This window comes from Boleophthalmus pectinirostris, unplaced genomic scaffold (assembly GCF_026225935.1).
Source record: "Boleophthalmus pectinirostris isolate CB_2022bp ecotype Guang Dong unplaced genomic scaffold, ASM2622593v1 HiC_scaffold_23, whole genome shotgun sequence".
NCBI lineage: Eukaryota > Metazoa > Chordata > Actinopteri > Gobiiformes > Gobiidae > Boleophthalmus > Boleophthalmus pectinirostris.
Window position 1 is genome coordinate 18,025,045 of NW_026571207.1, and position 26,191 is coordinate 18,051,235.

The 26,191-nt window shown below is 38.7% G+C and overlaps 1 protein-coding gene across 1 annotated transcript in view; it reads right to left on the reverse strand.

The window, feature by feature from the left end:
* Window positions 1–26,191, reverse strand: part of slit3 (slit homolog 3 (Drosophila)) — a 189,925-nt gene that overhangs the window by 144,884 nt on the left and 18,850 nt on the right. Inside the window, exons 3-4 of the mRNA XM_020923596.2 lie at window positions 24,210–24,281; window positions 20,771–20,842 (exon numbers count right to left, since the gene is read on the reverse strand). Coding sequence (XP_020779255.1) covers window positions 20,771–20,842; window positions 24,210–24,281 — 144 coding nt within the window. The remainder of the gene's footprint in view (window positions 1–20,770; window positions 20,843–24,209; window positions 24,282–26,191) is intronic.

A 26,191-nucleotide genomic window follows, 5' to 3' on the forward strand; every position in this document is an offset into this window, starting at 1 on the left:
GCTCAGGGAGAGTTAGGAGCTGGCGAACTGACAGGAAGACATTCTAGGAAAGAAGAAACTTTTAGGGTTACTCAATACTGATTTTGTGTAAAACATGAGCAGATGTTATTAAAAACAAAGCGCACTCCCCTTATTTCCCTTGTTTACAATCAAATAATATAATAATATGTTGTCTTGACACATTCCACTGAAGTAAACACTGACCGGGCTTAATGTTACACAAATGTATGTTAAAGTAATAAAGCTTTGGCAGAAACATGTGTGGAGATTTAGAGATGAGAGAGAGATGGCAAAAGCACAAACTAACAAAAAGAAGTGTAGTATCCAGAAACAGCGCTTAGGTTAATGCTTTTACTGCAGGTCTGAGAGAGGGAAAAGTAAGGATGACTCTTTATTGAAAACAAATGTCAGGAGAAATGAGTTCTTGTCAGTCCACAGAGACAGCAGCATGGAGGAGACTGCAGCATAACCTGAACTGACAGACAGGTGAGGCGAGGAGATGCACAGAGTAATATTAATATGCCAGGAAGAATCTGCACTTTTGTCTCAATATTAAAATGCATGACACTAAAATATCGGAGCTGTCACTGCTCTGGGATAAAAGAACAAATCTTAAAATTACCTTTTTTAAAAGTTCTGACAATGCTTAAACTTTGTGGTGAAGTCAAATAATGCAAATATATTAATGTAATATATTTTGTTCTACTGTTTTTCAAGAATTCCAGATTATTTTAGATAAAATAGACAGGATCAGATTACTTAAATGTTATATTTTGACTGAGCATAGACACCATCTTTAATTTCATAAAAACTGACGTCAGCTAGTGTCTTTCAATAATCCATTTTTCATCTTGACATCTTGGATTTCACCTTAATTTTAGAAAGTTAGAAAGTTAGATGATACTGATTTACGCAAGCCATACCTATAATTTAAATATTTTGTTGAAATGATAACTAATTGCCTTTCACAAGTGTCAAGTGTTACTAGGTCATAAGATGGACAGTTTTCTTGTTCACAAATCACAGGCCCACCCTGATCTCAAAGCACAGAGCTCCCTGTGCAGTTAAGTCAATTTACACATATGCTCTGGTCCATGGCAAAGCAGAAGAAGCTGGAGGAGCACTCAGGCAAAATGGCGTAACATACGCCCAAGCACACAGCGACCCATTCAATACACATATGTACATCTATGTGTCTAAACCCTGTTAGCCTTAGAGTCAAAGACCAACAAATGACTTCTTCTGGGTTAGCCCTGGACTGGAGCATCATGGGAGTCATATGTTACCTTCCTGGCATCTGCTCTGCTGCCTGCTCTTGACCTTTGACCTTAGGGTGCATGACCAATTTTGAGGAACACCTAAACCTGCAGAGCTCTGTCAGGTTGAGTCAAGGAAGTAAGGAAGTACAATGCACAGGAGCAGCACAAGGGTTATTGAAAGACAGCAAGAAGTAAAACCTTAATTAAAAAGTTAAGGTGTTCATGTGCATGTATATATTATCAATGAAATGTCAGTCAAGTCTTATTGTAGTGATCTTTATCTGTCATTACGTATCTCCTCAATAAAATAATAGGCTTACATTTAGCTCAACATCCCAGCTTTTTAGAATTGTAGTAGGTCATATCTAAGCACTGCCGCCTTGACCTTTCCATCAGTGTACGAAGAGAGAATGAAAACTGACAGCAGCCTCTCACACAGAAATATACCAAGAGCCTCAATAGTGCTCCATATGGACAAAAGGTCATAGTCGAGTACTGGGAAATAACACTGGGATCCAGACAGAAGGTTTACGAGAGCAGTAATGACAGGACACCCACTGTGCCCCATTCACAGCTGACCCAAGGATTAAAAGCAATGTCATCCAAAAGCTATGACACCATCCTGGAATATCACTCCAGCCAAAGGGAAAGTATTTATTTATTCACAGTCGTAAAGTCGTAAAGGGAAACTCGTGGAAGTGATGGGGCAAGTGCCTTTTTACAACATACAATTAGTGGTGGAATCGGATTCTTAAATAATACACAACTGTAGCTATGGAAGAAACATAAAGGAGGTGTTTAGAGCGGCATAAAACTGTTTTCGTTTCGTAAACAGTTGGCATTGCCATTTGCAGTTACAATACAGTCTTTCAGGGAAGCTCATGTTGATTTGATTATCATCGTAACTCCAAAGTTGTGATTAGGCCAATCAAGTGTAGAGTAATTATGGGATGCATTTAGAGTTGTCATAATGAGTGGCTTCACCAAATGACTTCTTCACCACAAACTAGTCCTCATTTAACTCTTTCTTTTTGTAATTTGAGACAATCTTTAAATTAAGCTTTGCATTTGTCTCCTCTGAATAATTGTTGAGGCCCCACATATAAATTTAGAATAACTACCCAAATGAAGCAATTTCTTATACTTCAATACTTTTTTTTATTTTTATTTAATTTTTTTAGAAAATCTATGGGGAAAAATTATGAGAATTTTACTTCTGCAACTTCTGAGGAGCAAGAATTTATACTGCGTATTAAGATGGTTTGAATGGGTATGTATTGAGATCAAGTTGTTCAGTTTTATTTGGAACAACAGACTCCAACAACCCAAAGACAAGCTGCTCTAATCATCTGACCCAAGCCACCATCATTCATCCATCCATCTAATCCATTCAAACGTGCTGCAACTTGAATCAATGTTTCCTTATCACCAAAATATCAACCTAAACGCATAGAAAAACCAAAGCATGCTCACAGAATAAACAAAGGCAGTGGAGAAGTGAAGTCTGCCTTTGCAAGTGCTGCTCACTGACCCTTTGAGAAGGGCAGGAAACCCCCCTGAGTGCCGCATTCAGGTGTGCGTGTGTGAAAGGTAGGTTAAATATTGGAATGTAAACGTATGTGCATGCTAGCCATCCTCCACCTCCTTCCTCTAGTTTCCGATCTGGTGCGTATAGTGAGTCAGTGTGCGCGTGTATGTGTGTGTGCACCCTATAGTGCAGTTTTCACTCAGCAGTTTTCATTAATGCACTCTCTTCAAGGACTCTTTCATCTGCCATTTTCCGGAAGAAGGTAGATGGTCTATTTACCAGGGGAACGCAGGCAAGCTCAAGTCACCATTATTGCATCTGGGTCCCAAATTAGCCCAGTGATTAATAGACCGTTTGTATGTGTATGTGCAGTGGAAGTCCAGGATTAGAGCAAAGTAAGGACTTGAGAAGGGATACGAGAAGAGAGGAGGAGAAATGTCCCCTTTATTGGCCATTAAGTATTTCAAACCTCAAAGTGAAGCGTTTAGTGCTAAGTATCTCTTTGTGTAAATCAAGGGATACTTTTAAGGCATTTGTAACTGCACTTATCTGTGCACTTCAAACAGGGAAAATGATTTACAGTGTGGCTCCAGGCGAGGGCAACTTAAAACTATTCAGCTAAAGAAGTACAGCATGTATATCTGGAGAATGCATTTTAAAACTCCTCCATTAAAATATTTATTTATTATTTATCTATTGACATTAGCAAGAGTTAGTATATAAAAATAGTTCAAATTAATAGAAAAACAAACCGGGTAATACCAAGTGGACAATGATGAAGCCACTCTTTCTCAAAATTGTCTTGGCATGGAACAAAACTTTTGTCAAATATATATTGTAGTTGTACCTACTGTAAAAGTTAACGTATACTTGCACTAATTTTACCTTTCAGTGATATTTTGTAGTAGCGGACCTTTGATATATGTCAATTTGGGGGAATTCTACCACTTGTTTGTTTTTATATTTTGTTTCTTCAAGTTCTGTGGAAAGCACTTCTAGCCAAACCAATGGAGGTTCCCCTTTATAAGCCTGCTTTCAGAATTGGTGGAAAACCCTTGAGTTTCCGTATTTAAAAAGCACTCGCTCTGTATATAATTGTTGTTAATAGGCCCTCAGTACAAGTGAGTACTACTTAGCGGTGAGCGTTACACTGTTTACAGCGGAGAGCTCATTACAGAGGAAAAGTGCTGGAAATATTCTGCTAAGTGTCACTGATTTTATTATGCATCTCTATTTGTACCGCACATGGGAACAGGGTGACCTAACTCAAACAGCTGAGACACAAAAATGTCTGCTTGTTTCTGGGGGAATGCATTCATTTTGTGTGGGATATAACTCACGACAAGAGTCTTCTTTAAGGTGATCCATCTGCTTCAGAGCACATGTTTCTGTGAGTGTGACTGGACATATTTCTGGTGCGATGTCAGGACGACACTATTTAGTCGTTGACCTGGGAACTCTCTGAGATGTCCGCCCCTGGCAACAATATTTGAGCAGAGGGAAAACAGCAGAGGATATAAAGAGCTGTGATTTATGCTCCTGTTGACTGTGGACATACTCCTTCAACTCTACAACAATTCTTAGATCTTTATTATTCTGGCTAGTGTAGATTTCTTACTTCCTGGTGGAGCTGGACAATATAAAAATATCTATATTATACAATAGCAGATATAAAAGCAATTTTTCAGACACATATTGTTAGATTTGCAATTTATATTTAAATTTTCAAGAATTTCAAGAATCAAAAGTGCACATTTTAAGCATGAAGCATTACAACAAATAGGTTTCTGATGTTTTTGTGTCAATTAGCAGGTTAATTCTAAATAAATTCTAAATAGACACCATGAAGATAGGAAACTTCAGTCCTACTTCATGGTTCCAAAAAAGAAAAAAATATTTCATCAAGCTATGGCCTTGACACTGTGAGAGGCTATTGATCTTGAACATAATCCATATTCACCTTCAACATAATGACCGAAAATGCATTACTGTTTCAGTTGTCAAATTTCCAGGTCCTTTTTACTGTTTTATACTGAAAAATATCATTTACATTTGATCATCCAAACTTATTGTAACGGACAGCAAGGTGCTAAAGCAGATCCCTTGTTTTCAAATCGCTATGTTCAGAAATGAATACCCAGTTTTGCATTGCATATTTGATAGCCAAGTTCAACAGAAAACACATCTTAAGCATAGCATTGCGTGCCAACTCCAGGAGAGGCCTTTGTTATCTTTGTCACCAGATGTCCCAAAGAAGAAGTAAACCTTTCAATTATGAAGGAAAAAAGGAATGTTTGGCCCAAAATTTAAATCGCAGAACCAAATCCAAAAAAAAAAAAAGAAAAACAAATCAAGTTGATGGTTGCTTAGAAAAATAGTCAAAAATACTGGGTCCAGCAGATGTTTTTTGGCCCTGCTGTAGCCTGTAATTATCCACACTGATATGTTTTAGATGACACACAATTTACACAGCAACTTGTCTGCCACTCCAGACTTGGCAATGGTTTCAAAGAGTTTGGGTACAGGGGCCCCTAAGTGCGTGTTCAAAGTCTTATTCCCGTCACTTCAAACTTGATCCATATATGAGCGTGGAGGGTCCAAGGCATTCCAGGAAGCACTGCATATCTCTCCGTGTTAACGAGATGGTGCTAATTAAAATCAGAACGACCTCATGTTTGCCATGCAAGATATTACGACATGTCATCGCATAAAATATTATACAAGCAGGAACACACACACAGACAGACAGCCCCAGCCAAGGAGCCCATGAAGTGATATACAAACTCTAATCTTTGGCATCTCTGTGGTCTGTTGAAACCGACCATGTTGTATTCCAGCAGTCTCTCCTCCTTCCCACGATACTCTGGGACTGAGAGGTTGTGACGTCAATGGTGTCTCTAGTCACACTGATTATTATAACTTTGACATAGCCTATATATATTTAATTAATAATTCTGTACTCAATATTAAATGCCAATAGGTAAAAAAATGTTTTACATTTCATTTTTGTGGTCCAAAGGATAGTTGGCTGGGCCTGGTTAGTGCCTGGACGGGAGACCGTTGGGAAAATCAGGTGCCACAGTGGGGTGCCAGTGGCAAAAACTATCCTTGGACAAAACACTTCACCCACATTGCCTAGTATGAAAGTGGTGTGTGTGAGAGAGATTAGCCTCTGTTTACCACCACTGAGTGTGGAGTGAAGGAATAATGCAACAAACTGTAAACTGCTGTTGAGCGTCTGGAAAAGAGCTAAAGGACTAATACGTTAAAATTATTTTATACAAGACTAGCACATGTGGGTGAATTCCTCAGGGGCACTTGGTCTGTGACTTGTGTGTTTTTGTATTAGCAGAGCATGTGCTCATCTCAATAACAGCACAAAAACCAAAGAGTAATGGAAGCCATATGTCAGACTGACTCAGCTGCGATTCATTCACGGCAAATATGGAAAAAATGCCAAATATGTCATACAGAAAAACAAAAAACTTTTATACATATAAACTTCACTTTCATGGCTGCATTTTAGGTACAGTAAGTGTCCCGTCCAAGAACTTGCAAGTGACATAAACTACCTTCAGGATGGTCTCCTCTGCCAATGCTATCGCCATAACTAATCTTGCACCAACAAATTAATGTTGTAAAGTTCTATTTGCAAATAGAATTTTCTGGGCAGCATGGTGAAAGTGAATAGCACCTCCTGCGAACAATAAGGTTGAGGGCATAATTACCAGGCCAGGATGTTCTCCAATAGCCTTTTCAGGTGAACTAAAGCCATTTGCTATAGATGGCTCCTAAAATATAGGGGTAAAACAATTCACTGGTTTTGACAGAGGATCTCATTATTAAACTAGTAAGTGCTTAAAAGTGACACGAAAGACTTGACTCTTGACATCCACTTAAAAGATCCTGACTAAAGCCATGTGAGGTAATTGTACAAAAAGAATTTACTTTCCAAGCCCTAAAGATAACAGTTGGCACCTATAGCATGGGCCTAAATTCCTTGTTGCGATGGACAAATCTGGTGCGAATCTGCTCTGTAATCCCCTACCCAATGTGAATGTCTTCCAGCAGGCCATTAGAAGCAGGCAGAGAGGAGAGACTGGTGACATCAGCCCTGAGATGACCACATGAAAGAGGCTGAGGCTGTGGGTGGTGTGGACCTCAGTAGCTGCAGCACCACTTGACGCCTGTGCACGTTTATTTTGCTCACCCTCTCATCTCTGCTTAATGTTGCTGGCATTTATTTGCACTTGCCCCCTCTAGTTCTTGATCTCTGACTCGTCTTCTCTGTGTCTCATAAGTCATTTCTTCCAAATGCAACACAACCTGTCCTTCCCACACATTTACAACACCTTGCTAACCAGATTATTTATTCTGAGAAATGTGCTTCTAGCTATTATATGCCACTTTCACAATGTATTTTAGCATGTATTTATCTACATCAATCCAAAATAATTATTTAGGCTTCCACTAGGGTTGATTGCAAAAAGAACTGACAATATTATTCCTTAGCTTTGAACTACACAAAGTTTTCAGGGCAGGTCTGGGCACAGTGATCTTGGAAGAGGTCTACAAGGTATTCACGGTATATCGGAGCGATAAAAACACCTTGAATTGAATAAATGCAAGATAGATAAGTTTAATGTTATATCGTATTATCATTATTATTATTATTATTATCAGTAACATCTCTGGAGACAAGCAGGCAGTGGACCCCCCAGATCACCTCGACTTGACTTGACTTCTTACTTTTGCACAGTGATGCTTCAGTTTGAAATTGAACCCATACTTGTAGTATTGCATGCAAGTTAACTATTCTCTGTCCATCCTTTTGTTCTTGTTCCTGGCTTCATCTTATGTGTCTCATTTTTTCTGCCCCGACAGTTTATTTCTGCAGTGCCAGAGCTGGAAACAGCAGAGCGTGTTTATTGATGTTCGGCGGTGGAGACAAACTTTTCCACACATCAAACGCCCCTCTGCCATCATCATCATCGGCTCCCACTGGCACCATTTATTTGTCTTTCTCTCTCACACAGATTCCGCGTCCTTTTGTTGCTCAGGCCAAATACCTCCAGCACTGTCCAGTTATTGTAACCAGACTAAATAGATACCGCGCAAACACATGGGAGATGATATTTACGCAAAAACAACTGAAAGGGTTTAATGAAGGGTTCAATTACTGTTTATTTCATGCTTAACAAACACAGAACTACTGTTTAGACTGGCAGCAAGCAATCTGTTCTGTGGCAAAAACACATACAGTCGACTTGCAGTTGAGATGACTTTAAGTAAACGGAAAAAGCTAAATATGCACAATAGATAAAAATCCTCCAGCTAATGTAGTCCTGACCAAGCCTAGCTCACTGTACTGTGGTGCCCACTGTTCCTAACAGGTTGCCCCAGAGGCACTGAAGGTTGGGTCAAATGCAGAGCACACATTTCCATACGGGACAATATAATAACATCAATACAGTAATCACCCGCAGCGGTGGTCTTGGACATGGTTTCCATAAATGTCTAAAATATTGAACACTAATCATTTTGTGGGTAACCATTCAAATTGAGTAAATTTAATTCTTGTGACCTCTTTTTCAGTCACACCATTTTCAATGCTGGATCATACCACATGGTTTAGAATTTCCATAATGACGTTAATTGCACAGTGATGCTATAATTAGAGCTAAAGTGAACTGACATGTTTGTTTATAGCTACTCCACTGAAAAACTGCTTTTAGGACTAAGTTTGGGTATTTGACACCATGTCTCAAGTTCACAGCTACAAATGAGAATGTGAACACTGAAACACAATCCCAATCTGAGCTAAAAGAATAAGTGATGTCACTCTATTGTTTCAAACAGAACTGGTCTTTATGAGGTAAAGCTGGGGATTAGCACTAGCCTACTGTACCCTGTGGTCTGCCTGCGGCACTAACCTCCCATAGACATGCTCAGGCACACACGGGGTCAGAGGTCAGACCGCGAGCGTGAGGTCGCACTCGTAAAAGTGACCAGTGTTTGGGACAAGTTTACAGAGAACAATGTGAGTGCAGCCGCAGCCCCAGCCTGTCAGCACTCTGTAGGCTGTACTTGTCCCAGGGCCAACTTTCAGCTCACTTTTACTGTACACTGAATGTGCCTGTTTCATCTGGCTTCTGATATTCACTAGGACCAGTGTTTAGCATTCATGATGATGTTAGTGAGGATACATATAGGAATAAAAATTATCAACAACAAAACAAAATTTGTTTCCCAAGACTATTTGTAAAATTTTACATTGAGAAACTCTGAAGCATACTGTGCACTGGAGACCACATGAAAGTGTCAATAGTCAAAGCAAGCAAGAGTAACTTCAACAAAGCACACTGAGCCATTGCATGTGTTTACTGTACATCTGCTGCTTTGTAATGTAAAGTGAAATGAGAGGCATGGAAAAATGAAAGGGAATAAGAATTTTATTATGGGCTCATGTTTTTTTTTGTTTTTTGTTTAGACAAGATGCACTTTTTTACCACACTTGTTAAGCCTGTTACACGCTAATATTATGTTTCCCTCATGCACATACATACACCATTTACAACACTGCACTGAAGACTCTATCGTGAGAAGAATTCAGAGTTAAACAAGATAACCTCTCATGTTTGTACGTCCATACTTGAACAACATACACAAACTGCCATGGCTTTTTAGGATCTTTAATTATCTTCCTCAAGCCCAAAATAAACCTCCTCTATTTGCTTCCATCTTCTAAATGATCTTTACATTCCTTTTATAACAAAATTACCCCTTTTTCCAGAGCACATGTCTTTATTTGGGTAGGCACGGGTTTGGGCCGTAAACAGATCTTGAACTAGGAAGATCCTTTGGCCCGATATGACACAGTTTGACATGCGTTTTAAACTATAACAAATACAAGCCCATTACTGCAGTTTTGCCATGTAACAGGTGGAGACTCTGGCGTTACGCAACAGCAGAGTCTGGAAGTCAGTGTTAAAGTGGATTTCTGTGTGCATATAAAAATATCTGCACAGGTTTTTAAGTGGCTTTGCGGTGCTCTGTATTTAGAGACTCATTCATGTGGCTCTTTTTGGCTCCCTGCTCGCTCCTGCACTTCCCTATCTCTTCTCCTTCACTGTCACTGTCCTGCCATGCCTTCAGTTATTTGCTTTAACTAAAATACATAACTATTTTTAATTAAAATATCTTTAACTGTTAAGTTGCATTTAAGTATCTCTTAGCTTATTTAATCTTTACACAAGCCACAATCTGCACCACAGTGTGTGATGTAGCAAATGTTATCATTACTATTGATTTATCCAAAGCTATTCTCCAGCTTCAAAGGTAAATTGGGAATCCTGTATGTTGGGTTAATATAGCAATGTCCACTTTTATATAATAAAAATAGCCTCGTCTGTTGAATCCCTGATGATGGATCTGGGCCCAGTTGTGGGTAACAGAAAGGTTAAATATGCAGTCTTTTAAAGGTCAACTTTTTAAACATAAGAAATCTGCACTAGTGCTCATGATGTAATCGATCTGAGTAGCTAGCAATGAGAATGTAATAACATAAACCACATGTCCACATAGCAAAACGTTTTACTATAAAAAGTATATGAGTGGATAGATGTCCTTTGTTATTTCAATTTAAGGGTGAGGAGCATTCTACAAAACAGTTTTGAAGTAACTTTTTTTGCTTTTCTGTATTGCCATATTTTCTTTCATGCAGAAATCATGAAGTTAAGAGGACAGACTAACTATGGCTCTAGCCGATGACCCATTGCAAGCACTGGAGTAGACCTATTTAATTGCTCCCAGTGTTTCTATTAACAACATGCTTAACATAATTTGAGCTGATTGGTTGGAACTAACAGGAACTCGTCTTCTACTTGGGTCATTGCCAGTACATTTATATACTCATAGCTCACAGTGCCGAACTGGATAGGATAAAGACTACATCTTATGGTTGACCCACAGTGCAACCACTAGTAGCCAAAAGCACAATGCGGCACTCATTAAATACACTCTTTTGTTACAAGTTTTTACTTTTACTCTACAATGTGGTCATGAACTAAATGACTTACAGTGTTTCATGTAGTAGACTGCTTTGCTATTTCAAGAATTTGCATGAAGAAAACACTTCCAGCATGTTGAGGCCCTAACTTTTTCTACAAAAGAAACAGAAGTGACCTTCAGGAAGTTACATTATGCAGCTTCCATTGTATGTAGTGTGTGAAACCTGACTTTGATCAGACAGTTCTATTCCTTGATATTTACACCTTAAATGCAGTCAGAAGTCAAATGAGTTACTTTGGTCTAAAAATCTAAATGTGTTTTTATTATGTATTTATTTTTTACCGTTGTTTACTACATCATTCCGGTGTAAGTGTTCTTCATGTTGCTGAAGACAGATGGCAGCCCCGACAGAACTGGTCCATGTTTGTTTGTGAGAGTGCAGAGGAGAATAACATGTTTCTGTGTCTGATGACCACAGACAGAGCCAGTATTGACTGTGTCCGCCTCTGATTGCACCAGTGCAATAACAACAGTTTGGCTTCATTTGTAACAATCAGATTCGACTTAAACAGAATAAATCACTGTGGTACACACATACATTCACACACGCTCCCACACGTGTGAGCCGTGTGCCTGATGATAGCCAGCTTCAGCCGGGTCGCTGTAGCCATAATAACTCTCAACAAATACTGCAGTAGCTACGCAGACCTCCCACTGCACTGCATATCACCCTAATCCACTATACAGCTCAAGGCAATTATTCATGTATGTATTCAGTGATTTTATTGAATAAGATGCATCATGTTTATCAACTCTATATTTATATTTCTGTTTGTGAAAACAGATATTCAAGCTGTAATGGCTGCAATAATTTGTATGAAAACAGTAATCCATGAAAGTTTGACTAAAGTCACAGAATATTCAATATTTTAAATGTATATTATATCTTATTATGAAAATACAAGAAAAATAGGTGATTTACATACTGGTGAAATATACAAGGGGTATTTAGCAGATACTGAGTTGGTCATAATGTCATCTCACGCTCTGCTGTGGCTTCAATTTACATTCAGTATAGGCCCACTTGACATGGGGTAGTAAAACACCCCAAAACAAAACTTCCAAGAACTCAGGAGGAGATTGAAGACACCCTCAGGTCCCACCATCAGGCCAGTTATATGTATATCTAGTTACTACCGCTACCATTCCTCTCTGCATACATTAAGGCCATTAAGTTTAGACATTGCAAAGTATGATAAATTACAGGAAGAAAATCATCCTGCAATGTCCATATACAGTACAGCAGATTTGCAACAAAAAAGGGACTTTGACTTGAATTGTAATGACCTTGCGTAGGTGTGACATAAAGCAGAAGTTATTTCAATGTGTACCCTAGAAATGTATAACAAAGAACATTGCACCCTGACATTGAACTGCAAGGCTAAAAGTTGAGGGACATGGTGCGCCTGTCTTTTCTATCTAAAACACATGATCATAATTATGAGAGGCATTACGTTAGCTTTAGTGGTTGAAGCCTTGTCAGTGATGGAGTGTAATGCGTGTTCGGTTCCATTGTGTTTTTACTACTGAAACCCACTCGTCAACACTGTCACATGCTCAGGGCAAATGGCAAGTCAGTAGGTCTATAACTTAGATCATTAGTAAACATTTTATCAGTGACATCTTTACCTGTCCCTTCTCAACTTACACCTCCTGATTCACTACCACCATAACTTATTATTTCCACTCCCTTGTTTTTCTCAAGAAACGGGGCATGTTTTTGATTAGCGCTTTCACGTAAACTAAGGCTTTAACATTTTGAAAAAAAAATCTAATCGAGATTTTTCTGACTACAAGTACTTCAGTTGGATTTGCAATATGTGTTTAAAAAAAAGGCTGGATTCTGTTCAGAATGCTCATTGTAACAATTCTAGGACAATTAAGATTTAAGGACTGAAATAGGAACTGCTAAACTAATCTCATGCATTTCTAGGACGAAATTACAGGTACAAGATTTATCTGATACTCTATTCTTTGCAGAAATCATTCTATCATCTAATTAAGTTTTTGCGATTACATAATTACCCCAAGCTGCAATTTTGATTTGATTGCAATATATTGTGTAGCCACAATGTAGACCCAAATTTTGTTAAAGTATATCTAGATGCGCATTGGTTTATCTACACAGACACATATAGAGACCATTAACATAAGTAAATAAGGGAAAAGTTTGCTTCTCTTGACTCAACATGAATGAGTGCACTACTATAGACAAATCCATGCACATTATGCTCAATCAGTCTGTCTCCGTTAAGTCTTGGGTAGACAACATGCAAAACACACACTGCTATTAGTGCTGAAAATAAACAGGTCAAGGGAAATGTTCTTGAATGCACCACAGCTACTTCGCCTTCACCTTCATTTGTGCGGCTAAATTACTACCACATGCAGCCTCTGTGCTATTTCACTGCAAACATATAAAAATACTTTATACAGTATAAAAAAAAAAACTACAAGCCCCCAGCCTCCCACGAACTTTTCACAGGCTGCAACCCCACAGCGAGCTAGTGCACTGTGAGCTGTAGAAGTAGCAGAGCGAATGGGAAAGGTGTCAGTGCTGTGGACTTTAAAAGCATTGTTTTGTGCACTGCTGAACAGGCACTAGAATTCACAAGCTCTATTATGTTTTTACTGGGCAAAACTGGCTAGCTCAAGGAAAAAACAAAATGCATGTACATAAGAATTTGATGTATACTTCAAGGATTGTAGACATGCTTATTGTTCGAATTGAATCATGCTCAACACTATATTATATTCAGCTAGGGAAAGCCACTCATACTCAGACAAGACAGTCAGCCACTCAGGACATAAACATCTTGGGATCTCATAAAACTCTCACATTTGTATTTGTATTCATATTTTGTTCGCGTGTTTCATCGCTTTTCTTCCCTTTATCTCTTTCCTTTTCTTCATTTGCTCTAGCTTTGGTTTCCGTGTATCTCCACACTGTGTATTTATCTAAATATGTCCTGGGACCAAACGGCTCTGCAGTCTGGCCTGTGGGAAATATATGCTCATACAAGCCGCTGAGAGCTGCCTTATTTTAGAGGCTCACCAGTTTGGTCCCCAAGTTTTTCTTTCTTTAAGCTTCAGTTCAAATAGAAACCAACATGGGCTCTGCGGTACAGCTCCGTCAAGGGACCCGGTAAACGCCTGTTCATCCAGCTGACCTAGCCAAGTAAAGCTATCCGTCTTTCTTTTGTTTTTTTCCAGCACTGGGAATGGGCTGATATAGTAGAATAAACTCTGTGGTGTCTATAATCTATTATGCTAGAGATGTAGTAATATTGGTCACATTCAGCCTAAGGGAAGAAGTTCATATTAAAGCGGTGGTTAAATCAATATAATACATGGATTAAATAGTATATAGGTTATGTAAACTGTAAAACAAGTTATTGTATGATAATTAGACAATGATGGCCAAAAAACTGGATACAAGCCATTTGTCCTTCAGACAAATTGACCCAAATTTAAATAAGGGAAAAAAAACTCTAAACAAATACAAATATAAAATGGTAAACTATGCCATTGTATCTGTTGGTCATGGATACAGACATGAAAATGTCTATCATTGGCCCAGTTTTGCACAACTGACCCTTTTCTTTATTTGAAAGGTTGTGCAGTTTGGAATACACAGATCCACATATGTAAAGCCTATGGTGCTAAATCAGCAGGATGTGGCATGAGAGATCTGTTCACTGGAGTCTATTTGTATGTAAAACCTGTATTTGTTTCTTGCCAGATCCCAATGGCGTGAAAGACAAACAAAAAGCCTGGAGCCTGGTGACAAGAAAACAATGTAACCATTCCTGACAAGCAACGCAAACATGGAAGCTATTGGCTCTGTTTATGTTTAGCAAAAATGCGCCACAAGCATGTCAATGATTGAAAAAATGTACTACTAATAATGAACACACGTGAGATTGACTGTTATGGACCACTTCCACCAATCACCACTCAGTACTTCACCTGCTGCAGCCAATCAGTGGCTAGGCAGAACGCTCCCACTTCCTGTAACACTAACCATAACATTCCAGCAGGTAAACTATGGCAGTCGCCTCTAAATGGACAATTAGACTAGATTAAAGGCCAACTCCTCGTCTTTCTCCATTAACTTAATGAGGAGGAAAAGACATCTCAAATGACCCCCTGCTCCCCACATCCAGCCCAATATCCAAATTCATTCTTTTCTCCTTTTCTCCCTTTTTTCATTAACACGGCCATCTATAAGTTACTGTTGAGGGCAAAGGGGGTTTGAGCCACCCTATTACTCATTGCTCCTATACATTTGAAGGTTAAGTGACCTGTTTATTGGTCAGAGCAGGAAAGTAACTTGAAACCACTCAAATCACTTCCCTATTATTGTTTTTTAATATGTAAAATGTCAAACAGTGCCTGTACCAACGTTTTCTTTTTCTAGGTCACTGAAGCAAATCTGCATGTCTCAACAGCTTTATTCTGGGTTGTGGTAAAAATTTAATATCCATATTTGCAGACTACTACAACTACTTCTACTAAAGAAATAAAAAGTTAAAATGAATATCCAAATTTATCACACCACTTTGCACATTCTTGGACATAATTTGAATACTTGAATACATGTCTCAGATAAGATAGTATAAATAATGCTTCACTCTGTTAAATTGCTGAATGAACTTTTTTTCTCTTCAAACTGTTTCGCTCTCTTGATGCCATTCGTGTTTACTTATGTACTATTTCAGAACATAGTACCAGTGGAAGATATTTTTACCACTGAGAGAAATCCTTCACCTGCGCCCCTGTAGACACAAACTTGCTTGTCTTTCCATTAAGCTTACAAAACCCTTTTAGGCTGGAGTTAATGGGCAGAACGTCCCTGCTGAGACCCATTTATGGGATGTGGTGAGGGCAGTGACGGAGCACGGCAGCAGAGTTAAGAATAGGATGCAGATGAAAGTGGCTAAAAGTGGCAAGTCATCATTCTTTTTATTTTTCCAAAACACAGACCAATAAAACAAAGTCTCTGTCTGTCCCAACTAGTAATATGACCAAATAGGTTGAGTTGAAAAGGGAGTTGTGACTAACTTTTATTCATAATTAATGTGGTGAGAGTGGGGCAAAGTCAGACATATTAGAAACAACATTGACCATGCACTCAAAATGATGTTTGGATTTATTGTTCCTTGCTGGTTGTATAGTTGGCCTTTTTTCACTTTTAATTGTCCGTTGCAATTTTATTAGCTATACAGCAATCCAACAGTGTTCACATGTAGCACATAACATGTAATGTAACTGGATATGTTTATTCAATTAACTTTGGATCTGGCATTTAGTTTCACCCTTGAGAAGGTTGAGTTAAAACACTATGGGCCTCAGCTAATTCTTTGTTTAGATTGGAAAGAGAATTAGCACGGCTGACCAAGTTACCGTTGGGGGTAGGGGATGATTGGTGGCAGAGTGGTCAACATTTCTCTTGCAACAAGGCTAGAGGGTAATTCTTTAGACTGGCTCCTTATGATTGCAGAATGGAATTTGCATATGATCCAGCTGTGCTCACAATATTAGGTGTTTACCCCAACTCATGCCCCTATAGTTTTCATAATTTGTGTGACTGTGGTTTCCAGAACAAAGCTCCAACAATTTGTGAACTTTCTTATTTGAAAATATGTCCAGATTGGAACATGGCGATTCAACTTTTTTGCAGCTTGGAGCCATTAATATCTGTAAGACATATTGCGGAATCATCACTTATCCAGCAGCGTCACAGTGTTTTTATTCAGTGCATTCATAAATGTTGTACGTCGGTCAGAATCCTCCTCCTCCATTATGTAATATTCATCAGCAGAGGCCCATGCAGTGCTCCAGCGGTTAGCAGGAAATATCTCTCCACTCTGATGTAGCTCTCATTTGTCATCTTCCTCGCACTGCAACTGCAAACCAATCAGCTGTAACCTGAGAGCCTATAATGGGACGAAGATGCCGCTTCATGACGATTTGGCAATAAAGCAAAGACGGCGGATGTGTGCACGCAATAGATGCAAGAACATCCAACAAGCATAAATCGTGAAGAACTTCATACACTGTGATTTTTAGATGTGCTACTTAGCAAAACAAACCTCCTGATAGACTGTGCTGTTTGGTGGTGCAAGAGGCTACCGGTTAGCTTCCAAGTGAGCGGGATTAAGAATGGTGCCTTTTAAGACACAAATCAAATGGACTTAAAGAAGCTGCTGTGTGTTTGTAAGAGTTAGACGACCACAAACCCCAAACCCACAAACTTCACTGGTACATCCATCTCCCTCACCTCCAGTATCTGTGTTTGACCAGCCCCCTACTGAGCACCTCCGCCTCCAGAGCCCACAAAAGTCCTATCATTCTACCCTGTGACAGGGCATTAATCCACCCTTTTGACCTCCCAATAAACTATCTATCTTTGTCAGTCGTTTCCAACTTCTCAATTAGGAATGCACAATGCTTACTGTTTCATTCATTAATGGAATTCATCGTCTTTTGTTTAGATAACTTTGTGAGTTATTTTTTCTTTTCTACCTTGACATGTTTTGGTGAGCATCTGTCACCTTCCTCAGATGTGTCATCCAACTGCATACAGTAAAATCAGCTGAAACCTGACATGTCACAGAGGCTGGACAGCCAAATTTTTCATCTGTGATTTTGAACAGTGTCACTTTTTTATGCTACAGTAATGAAGTTTTAATTATTTTCATGATGTTATGGTCAACTTTTGTTTACAACAAAAGACAAATGCGATTATAATGGGGGACCAGATGTGATTTGCATTGGACAAGATTTAGGGGGTTGAATCATGGTTTGGAAATCCATGATCTTGAATCTTATACAACAAACTTGTATCTGGCCCAAATGCCAGTAGCAATGTTGTGTTTTAATTTTAAAGAGACATCAATTGTGCATTGCAATAAACTGATACATCCCTAATTATAAAATATAATAGTACACATGGGATACTTTTTGATCACAGTAAGATCTGGTAAGAACTGTTATACTGTTTGATACCTCTTGCCCTCACCTCCCACTGTCACTGGGTCTAAATCAGCCCAATCTGTGCCTGGTTTTCCCCCCAGAACGTGGTCCAGCTTCTCCCCTCTCCAAACCTCAGACCGCAGTGCTTTAATAGGAGGGTTAAGAGGTAATTCCTATCGCACTACCATCATTTAATACCTAACCAAGGTTGACAGAAGAGAAGGTTACGAACCCCAAACCAGAAAAGCCACCAGCAAACCCCCTGTCTCCTCCATCTTACCCTCCTGCTGCGATTATGGCCCATCAGAACACCCCATCGCCTTGTCTACGCAATGCCTTCATTTGCAGGGAAAAGCAAGCCATGCATTGGGTAGAAACACAAAATTAGGGAGAAAACATAAAAAGTAGAACAAAAAAACAAGGAAAGCAGCAGGAAACTCCAGACACTGTAATTTAGTTTGTGCTGATGGCAAACAGGGGATATAAAGAACACGAGATTTATAATGTTAAGTTTGGAACGAGCTGAACCTTTCCATTCTCAAAAGGAGTTGTCTATTGGGATCTATACTGAAGCCGGTGATAAATATAAACTATCAAGAACAATTAGAGGTTTCAGAGGACAGTAAGCTGAGTACTGTAGTAAGCCATATTTTCATTGTGGTACAGCAGAAAGAGTGGGATCTGGAGAGAGAACACTTGGTGTCAATTAACATGTGTTAAAAATGCTAACTTTCAAAACCCTGAACTTTCATTTTAAAAATCATACAACATTTTATATACTTGAAGCAGCTGGGTATAGATGTATAACAGGGACCTACTTAAAATGAAAAGTTGCTCAGGGCAATGCATTCAGATCTGGCCGCCTGCTGGTTGGGATTGATAACAATGCAACAGCAAGCACTTAAATTTATGCTTTGATTACATGGTTATTCACAATCTTATGTCTTGCCCAAGGACACATCTGTCAACCTTCTATTTAACAGAAGCACAGCTCAACTTTTCACAGCTACTTTTCTATTCTTCTAAGTTTATCTATTCATCTTTCCATATGCTGTATTTGTGTACCTTGTGTTGTAACAAGTACAATAGCCACAAGCAGGCCAGAGAATTTAGTCAAAACATAGCTGTAGAATTACTTAAGAAGCAACAACCCAATAAAAAACTAAGCTATAGCTGTAATGTTTATTTCTATATAATTCCTCCATGTGTGTTCCTTTTCACCCCAGAGTTTGAGATCCTGGGAGCAGCACTAAATGTACAAGACAATTTGCTCATAGCCATAACAGCTGAGTTAGCCGTCGTCGGTCATACATCTCACATCACCGCAAACATATGAAACACTCAGTCTGTCCAGATCTGACCTCCGCGCCTCCTCTGTGCACCCCACTGTGGAGCAGATTTCATCTTTTTGTGGCTTTTCACAATGAGAGAGTGGCACCAGAATTACAGGCTGATTTATGCTCATGGGTCACTATTATTACTCCAACAGTCCATACCCGATTTCCCTGATAAAATGAATGGTGCGTCTAATACTATGCAATTGCTGTATAATAGTGAAAACGGTCCTTGGAGAGCAGTACGCGTCTTGAAATAATATCACTTGTGTCGACTAGAACAGTTTCATATTCTTATAAAAAAGAGGTAGGAAGTTGTAGCAGTTCCCAAACCAGAGAAATTAAAATCCAGCCCACAAACCTTTTGAACAGAGAAATTACATTCTCAAGCCACACAAATTGTAAATAAACGAAATAGTGTTGTCAGTTACACTCAAATTTCAAACTCAATTTGGATTCTAAAGAAAAAGCTTGATATTTGATACCACAGCGGTAATACAAATAAAAATAAAAAACTTGTTGAGCAATAGCATTTCCAACACAAAGTAATAATACTTGTCTTCAGAAATGGAACTAATTCAGAAATGTCACATTGTTCTTTTAGCACTGATCGATGTCTTGGTATCATTACTTTTGACAACCCAAAAACAGACACATTTGCTTTGTTCCCTTTTAAATATTAGTTACTCCAAAGGACATAGTCATTCATATAGTGTCTTGCCTAAGGACACAACAAATGTATACATAAATGAGAGAGGTAAGCACAAGCTTCCATAAGTTGGCAAATGTGCTACCCATATACAGCAAATAGTTGTATTCTAAAATAAGCACGGTATAAATGAAAGCATGCAGAGGCGATAAAATGAAATGCGCTTTAAATATATTACAAAAAGACCTTTTCCAGAGAAATAGTGATTGTTTAGTGTGGTCAGAGTGCACACAGTCATAACCTCTGCGCTAACTTTAGTATGACCTCCATTTTGGTCCTCACACTGACACTTTGGGGCCAGAGCAATAAAACAAGAACACACTCTCAGTTCCACATTGTGCTGTTCTTATGGGCTGCCCAAAGTAAACAGCCATAAAGTCCAGAAGGTGTGTCACCCTTGAACCCAACCTGACAAAGACTCTCCGAGGATCCCAAAACACAAAAGCTGGAATCAAAAACGAGAGTGTAGACAGAGAAATAGCCGCAGGGAGAGAAAGCAGAAGGGGTGTATGGTCATGTGGGGCCAAATAAGAAAGAGAGAGAGGATGTGTGGGAATGTCAAATGAAAACGACTCATCAACTGGAAGGCTACTTTGCTGTGACCCCTTTATACACCCGGGATACTATGGGAAATCTCAATATTCCTGTATAAAAATTCCACAGCAGTCCAAGTAAAACACTCACTCCAGGCACACGTTGACCATTCAAAATCACACACCTCTAACATAGCACAACACAGAGCGGTGGTGTGACAGGCGGTGCGGGATTTGAACCCTCAGCCCCACTGTGGCTATGTTTTGCCGCGAGATCACATAACAGACATCAAAAGAGGAGGAAGAGAAAGAGGAATAGACGTAAAGAGGGATGAGGAAGTATGGCTTATGATACTCACAGTCGGCCCAGTTTGGGGTTGGACTGGAAGAGCAGCTCTGGGAGGAACTGAAGACGGTTTCTGTTCAGGCGACTGTGGAGAGGGAGACAAGGTCAGGACAAAACAAAATGGATACAGGTATAGATATAGGAAGTGTAATATAGGCTTCACAATTTTAAAACCAGGCCCAGATGTCTTTCTGTGCAATGGCCATTTTCACTGAATATTCTGTAATTCAAGTTTGAAAGCTGCTGTATCTGATTTCTACTTTCTTAAAAACTTTAACTAAAAATGAACTAGTTTATTGTAAACTATTAGGAGCATACCGATGTTATTCCTTACTTTCCTAACAAATCCTATAATCCTAACTATTTACTGCTGAGTTTATAAGCGTTTTTCACAACTTGCGGAGGCTGTCACTATAAAACTAAACAAAACTAGCATGCTTAAAGAGCACTTCTTGATTATTGGACAATAATTCTCTTTATAATTAGGTGCAGAAGAGTCTACAGTGGTCTCCTTTTGACTCCAAGAGCTGTTATTCTTCACAACCGAATATATAAAACCTGAAATATTAGAAATTTTTCAAAAAAATTTCCTAGTGAGCCACTCGATTGTAAATTTAGCATTTTAATTTAGAATTTTAACAAATGCATTTAATTTAGGTTATATTATGAGGAGAATAAACATTTTTGTCCTTACATTGAAAACTCATTAGTGTAGACATGCTCATAGTAATAATTAAGATCAGGGAGCACACCTGAATCAGTCTTGTTTCTGCTATATCCGTTGACAGAGCATCAAAGTTCAGCAGGTTATGGCGTCAAAGGTCAAACTCATGGGAAAGGCTGTGATCATGACCCGCAGGTTATCACGCTGCATTTGCCCATGTGATATGACGGTGAGGGGCACCATGATGTAAGCACGAAAAAGCAAGTTATCACCATCCTGTTCTGACCTCCGCGTAAAGAGAGAAGACGGTTTAAGGTTCCCTGTCCTCCCTGAACCTCCAGATGTGCTGATGCAGGGGAATACTCAACTCAAGGTTCGGAATAACAAATAAACCAAACACAATAAACTATGGTTATTCAGTGCACTTGGTCAGTAACTCGTGGGCATCTCATTTTACATAATTTTGCTGTGGTTTAAGAAGACAGTTCAAACATTGGATTTGAGAATTATTCAGTTTTCTCCGGAGAGGACCAGTCTTAGCAGAATTAATTTTCATTGATTTCTATGTTTTTTGGGATGCGATGAGTGAGAAAATGTATTATTTGTTTTATAGCAAATCTGGAGCCATAATAAATGTTTAATACAACAGAGGAGAACAGGTGTGTAGGAGTAACCCTTATCAAACTGCTAAAGCTAAAAACATGACTCAGAAGGGAACAAATTATGCTAAGGTCACAAAAAGGGGCAAAAAGGCAAAAGGCCAAAGGTCACAGAGTTAGATCTGAGCCAGAGAAGATGCAGACACCCACCTTTTCACCTCACAGATAATGATAATCAGAACCGGACTCTCACTCCTGCGTGCTAGATTCATATGCACCAGTGAAAATCAATGACCCCTTAGTAAAGTATCAGTGTGTGCGAGGTGGGGTGGGCTAATATCACTAGTATGAGTCACTTGAGCACAGAGGCAAATCCTTAGTGTGTCTTAAAACAATAATTTTGATGGTCATTTTGGAAAGCACAGCTGCAAAAGCCAAATTATATTTTAAAATGTTGAAAATAATGAAATTGGTGCAGAAATCAGGGAGACATCTGACCCATGTAAGAAAAAGCTTTATAACTCATGTTTTGACTTAAACGTTCTCCCCCTCAGTGAATAACTACTTAAACAAAGTGTTTTTCACATAGCAGTACCATAAATCACGCAGACTCAGCACCGGAGCCTATCACCCATGACCTTTGACCCTAACAGGCAAGACATTAGACGCTGCGTCAGCTAAGTATTTTAGAAACGTTTCACTATCACAAAGTAAAACACCTAAAAGGACTTGGTAAGGCTTATTATCAGACTAGTAAGCAGCATTAGCAGTAGTTCTCTTACTCATTTGACCCATGACCTCGGCTGACATAAGCAAGGAAGAGGAATTTCACATAAAAGTGGGCTGTCGCCTTTCAGGTTGTGCTATCTGATGTGGGATCTCTACAACGTACACATGCTGGTACCCTGAAGGGACAACTTTCACTGGACTGAAGCAGATTACAAGGCAGACTACAAGAAGCTGCATCATCAGTTTAAAGCCCCATGAAGCATTCCAATTCACATTACAAAAGACAAAGAGAATTTTCCAGACACACTTAAAGCTGTGTGGACATGTGCTATAGCTCCTACACCTAGCTGGTACTGCAGTGCTGGGAAGACTTTATGGAGCAATTAAAAAGTTCATAAATTCTGTATTTTTATGTCACTGTTAACATGAGGAGGCTAGAGGTAGAGAGAAGTAGAGGTAACTGAGATTACTCTAGTACGGATATATAAAAGGATATATTACTACTCACCACAGCTGTTGAGTCTTGGAAATCTGCTGACTTTAAATATACATTTAACAACTTTAGAATGTACTAGTAGTCACTTTGTATTATTCATGTAGAAATTCAGACATGACCTGTTCAAGGGCTCTTAAAAGCAACTCAGTTTAAAAAGGATATGTCTAGTCTTCCTTGACAGCTAAATATTTTGTTTTTTGTTTTTTTGGTTTTTTTTACACTAGCAGTTTCAAGTAATACAAAATCGTACTGAAAGCTTGGAATGAAAAGGTACACATACTTATTCTATGTTTAGCACTGAACATGTCTACATACTAGTCCCTCCCCAATGGGCCTAACAGGACGCAGTAAACATGCAGGTGTGTGTGTGTGTGTGTGTGTGTGTGTGCGCGTGTGTGTGGGGGTGTGTGTGTGTGTGTGTGTGTGTGTTTGTGTGTGTGGCAGGGTGCTGTGTGCAGGCTGACACTTCTCTCTGTTGACTGGAGCCTAAGTGTGAGCTCATACAACACATAGGCCCAAAGAGGAGGAGGGACCCACCAGATTCTGAGGGCTCATGTGAAGTGCAGAGCATCCAGGTATAATGTGGGCCAGTATATCTTATGACAGGAGAAGAAGTAGACCATGACAGCAAGAAAATGGCTTTTTTTTACACATTTAGTTTCAAATTGTATTTAGGTATTTTTTGTCTTTACTGCCAACTCAAATATGCAACAACAACTAAGACATGTTCAGTACCCTCCTAAACGTTGATGCAGTTGAAATATTTTGAATTTCATCAATTTTATTAAAGAATTACAACTGTATTATCTATTAGATGCAAGCCTCTCTGTTTATCCAGGCTTAGAATTTTGACAAATTAGATATATGGTATCTAATGGATAAGATAAAATGATCCTTTTATTGTCTTCAAATTGAAAAATTCTAATGGCACGTGGAAAAATATGTTATATCAAAGTATACTTACAGTCTCTCCAGAAGTCTGAGATCTTGGAAGGCTCCTCTTTCGATAACACTCATTTGGTTGTCCTCCAGGTGACTGAATCCAAAATAAACAAGAAAGTAAAAGAGATCAGAAAACTAGTTGACCGTAATAAAAAATTCTTTTGTGTCAGTAAAGGTACATTGAGAGGATACGGAAAAGATTGAATCAAAATCTGACAAATCGATTTTTCCGGTGGTGTGCTGCCTGCCAAAAGGATATAGACACATTTCAAACATTGAGGGAGACAGTTTCCTAAAGGATGGATTCATAAACAAGCTGAGTGTGCAGTGAGATGTTTCTGGCGTGGAGCACCAGGTTGCAGAATTTCATGAATGTCACTATATACACATCCAAAACAAACAGCAGAAGACCCATCCCTCATTCAACTTTTCAGAGAATATTGACTTATTATCTTTATACTGGCTTAGTAACAGAGTTCACAATGTAATGCTTATTGTACTTGTGTATTATCTGTCTTGTCATGTTATGGGTGGAATCTAAGGTTTTCCAGATGCGACAGGAGACAGACGAAGAGCTAGTGTTTTGGCAAATGCATTTGTTTATGTTAGACTGTCTGCGGATGTTAGGAGTGACATCTTATGAGCAGAAGAAAGACGATACTTTAAACGTATAAAATGTCCATTATTGATATCGTTTTTGGGCATTTTTAAGTATTTTCCTTAGTGTGTTGTTATATGGTCAAGTGTGACATTTACTACTTACATTTTGACCCCAATGACAAAACCAGACTACATCAATATAGTACTAGTTGTAGCAGTTATGTGTTAGTTGCATCTAAGTACTGCAATTTCCACAGTTATAAAATAGTAAAAGCTGTGAGATCAAACTGTAAGAAAACACAGATGTTAGTGTTAGATGAAAAATGATTGAGTAAGCGTGGAAACCAAACTACACAGGGCCAAATGTTAATTTATAAGATATGAGCGTCTTCAAGGGATAATGTTTAGTTATGGTGTGTTATATATGAGTTCACTCTTCGAACATAAACATAACTAATAATAATGCAGTGGCTTTCAAACATTCATGAATAGCTTAACTATATTGTCCATCAAAATTCTGTATACTCACACATCACAAAAATATATATGTACATAAATGCCAGATCGGGCTAAGTAAAGTCTTTGACAAACTATCAAAGTTTTGTACGACCAAATGAGGGATCAAGAGTGTGGCGATTTATTGAAAAAGAAGCCTAAAGATGTGGAGCCAAACACATGGTGAATGCAGTCAACACTGGCATGTAGTGCAGATGAGGTATTGCTTTTATATCAGCCATTAGTCATAGACAAAGATGTTGATTTCTAGCACGGGGCGTGTTGTGGCTAATAATTCCCTCAACATTTTTATAAGAGTGATTTTAAAAAGGCGCAATGATATCACTACCTCTGAGCTAACCTTGCATGCTCAGGATTGTGTTTTAGTAAGAAAACACTTCAGTCTGTATTAACTTTACTCGTAGCTGACATAAAATAAGAGAAAACACATTCATCTCCCATGAAGCCAAAGGACATTATCAAAAACAGTTTTATGTATTTTTAAATTAGTATGGGATTACACAATTTGAACGTAGCCTGGAGGACAGCTTGCACTAGATTATATTTGACACAATATGATTCAGATTTCAAACCGCGCAATGTTGCAATCACAGCATAATGTGGAATTTATTAGTATAGCAATTCTGACATTGTGAACGTAGGTTGAAAATTCAAAAATTAAAAAGTATTGCAGTTACAAATAAAAGGAAGTGAAATATGAATTTGTTTTATATTGATGAATACATTTGGGCCACAACTGATTGATGATAGATAAAATTAGAGTCCGACCGATATGGATTTTGTTGTGGCCGATATGAAACCGATATAATGGGACTTGGCGCTGCCGATAGCCGATATAATCGCCGATATATTTAGTGATGTAAAAATTCACTGTAAATCTTGAATTGT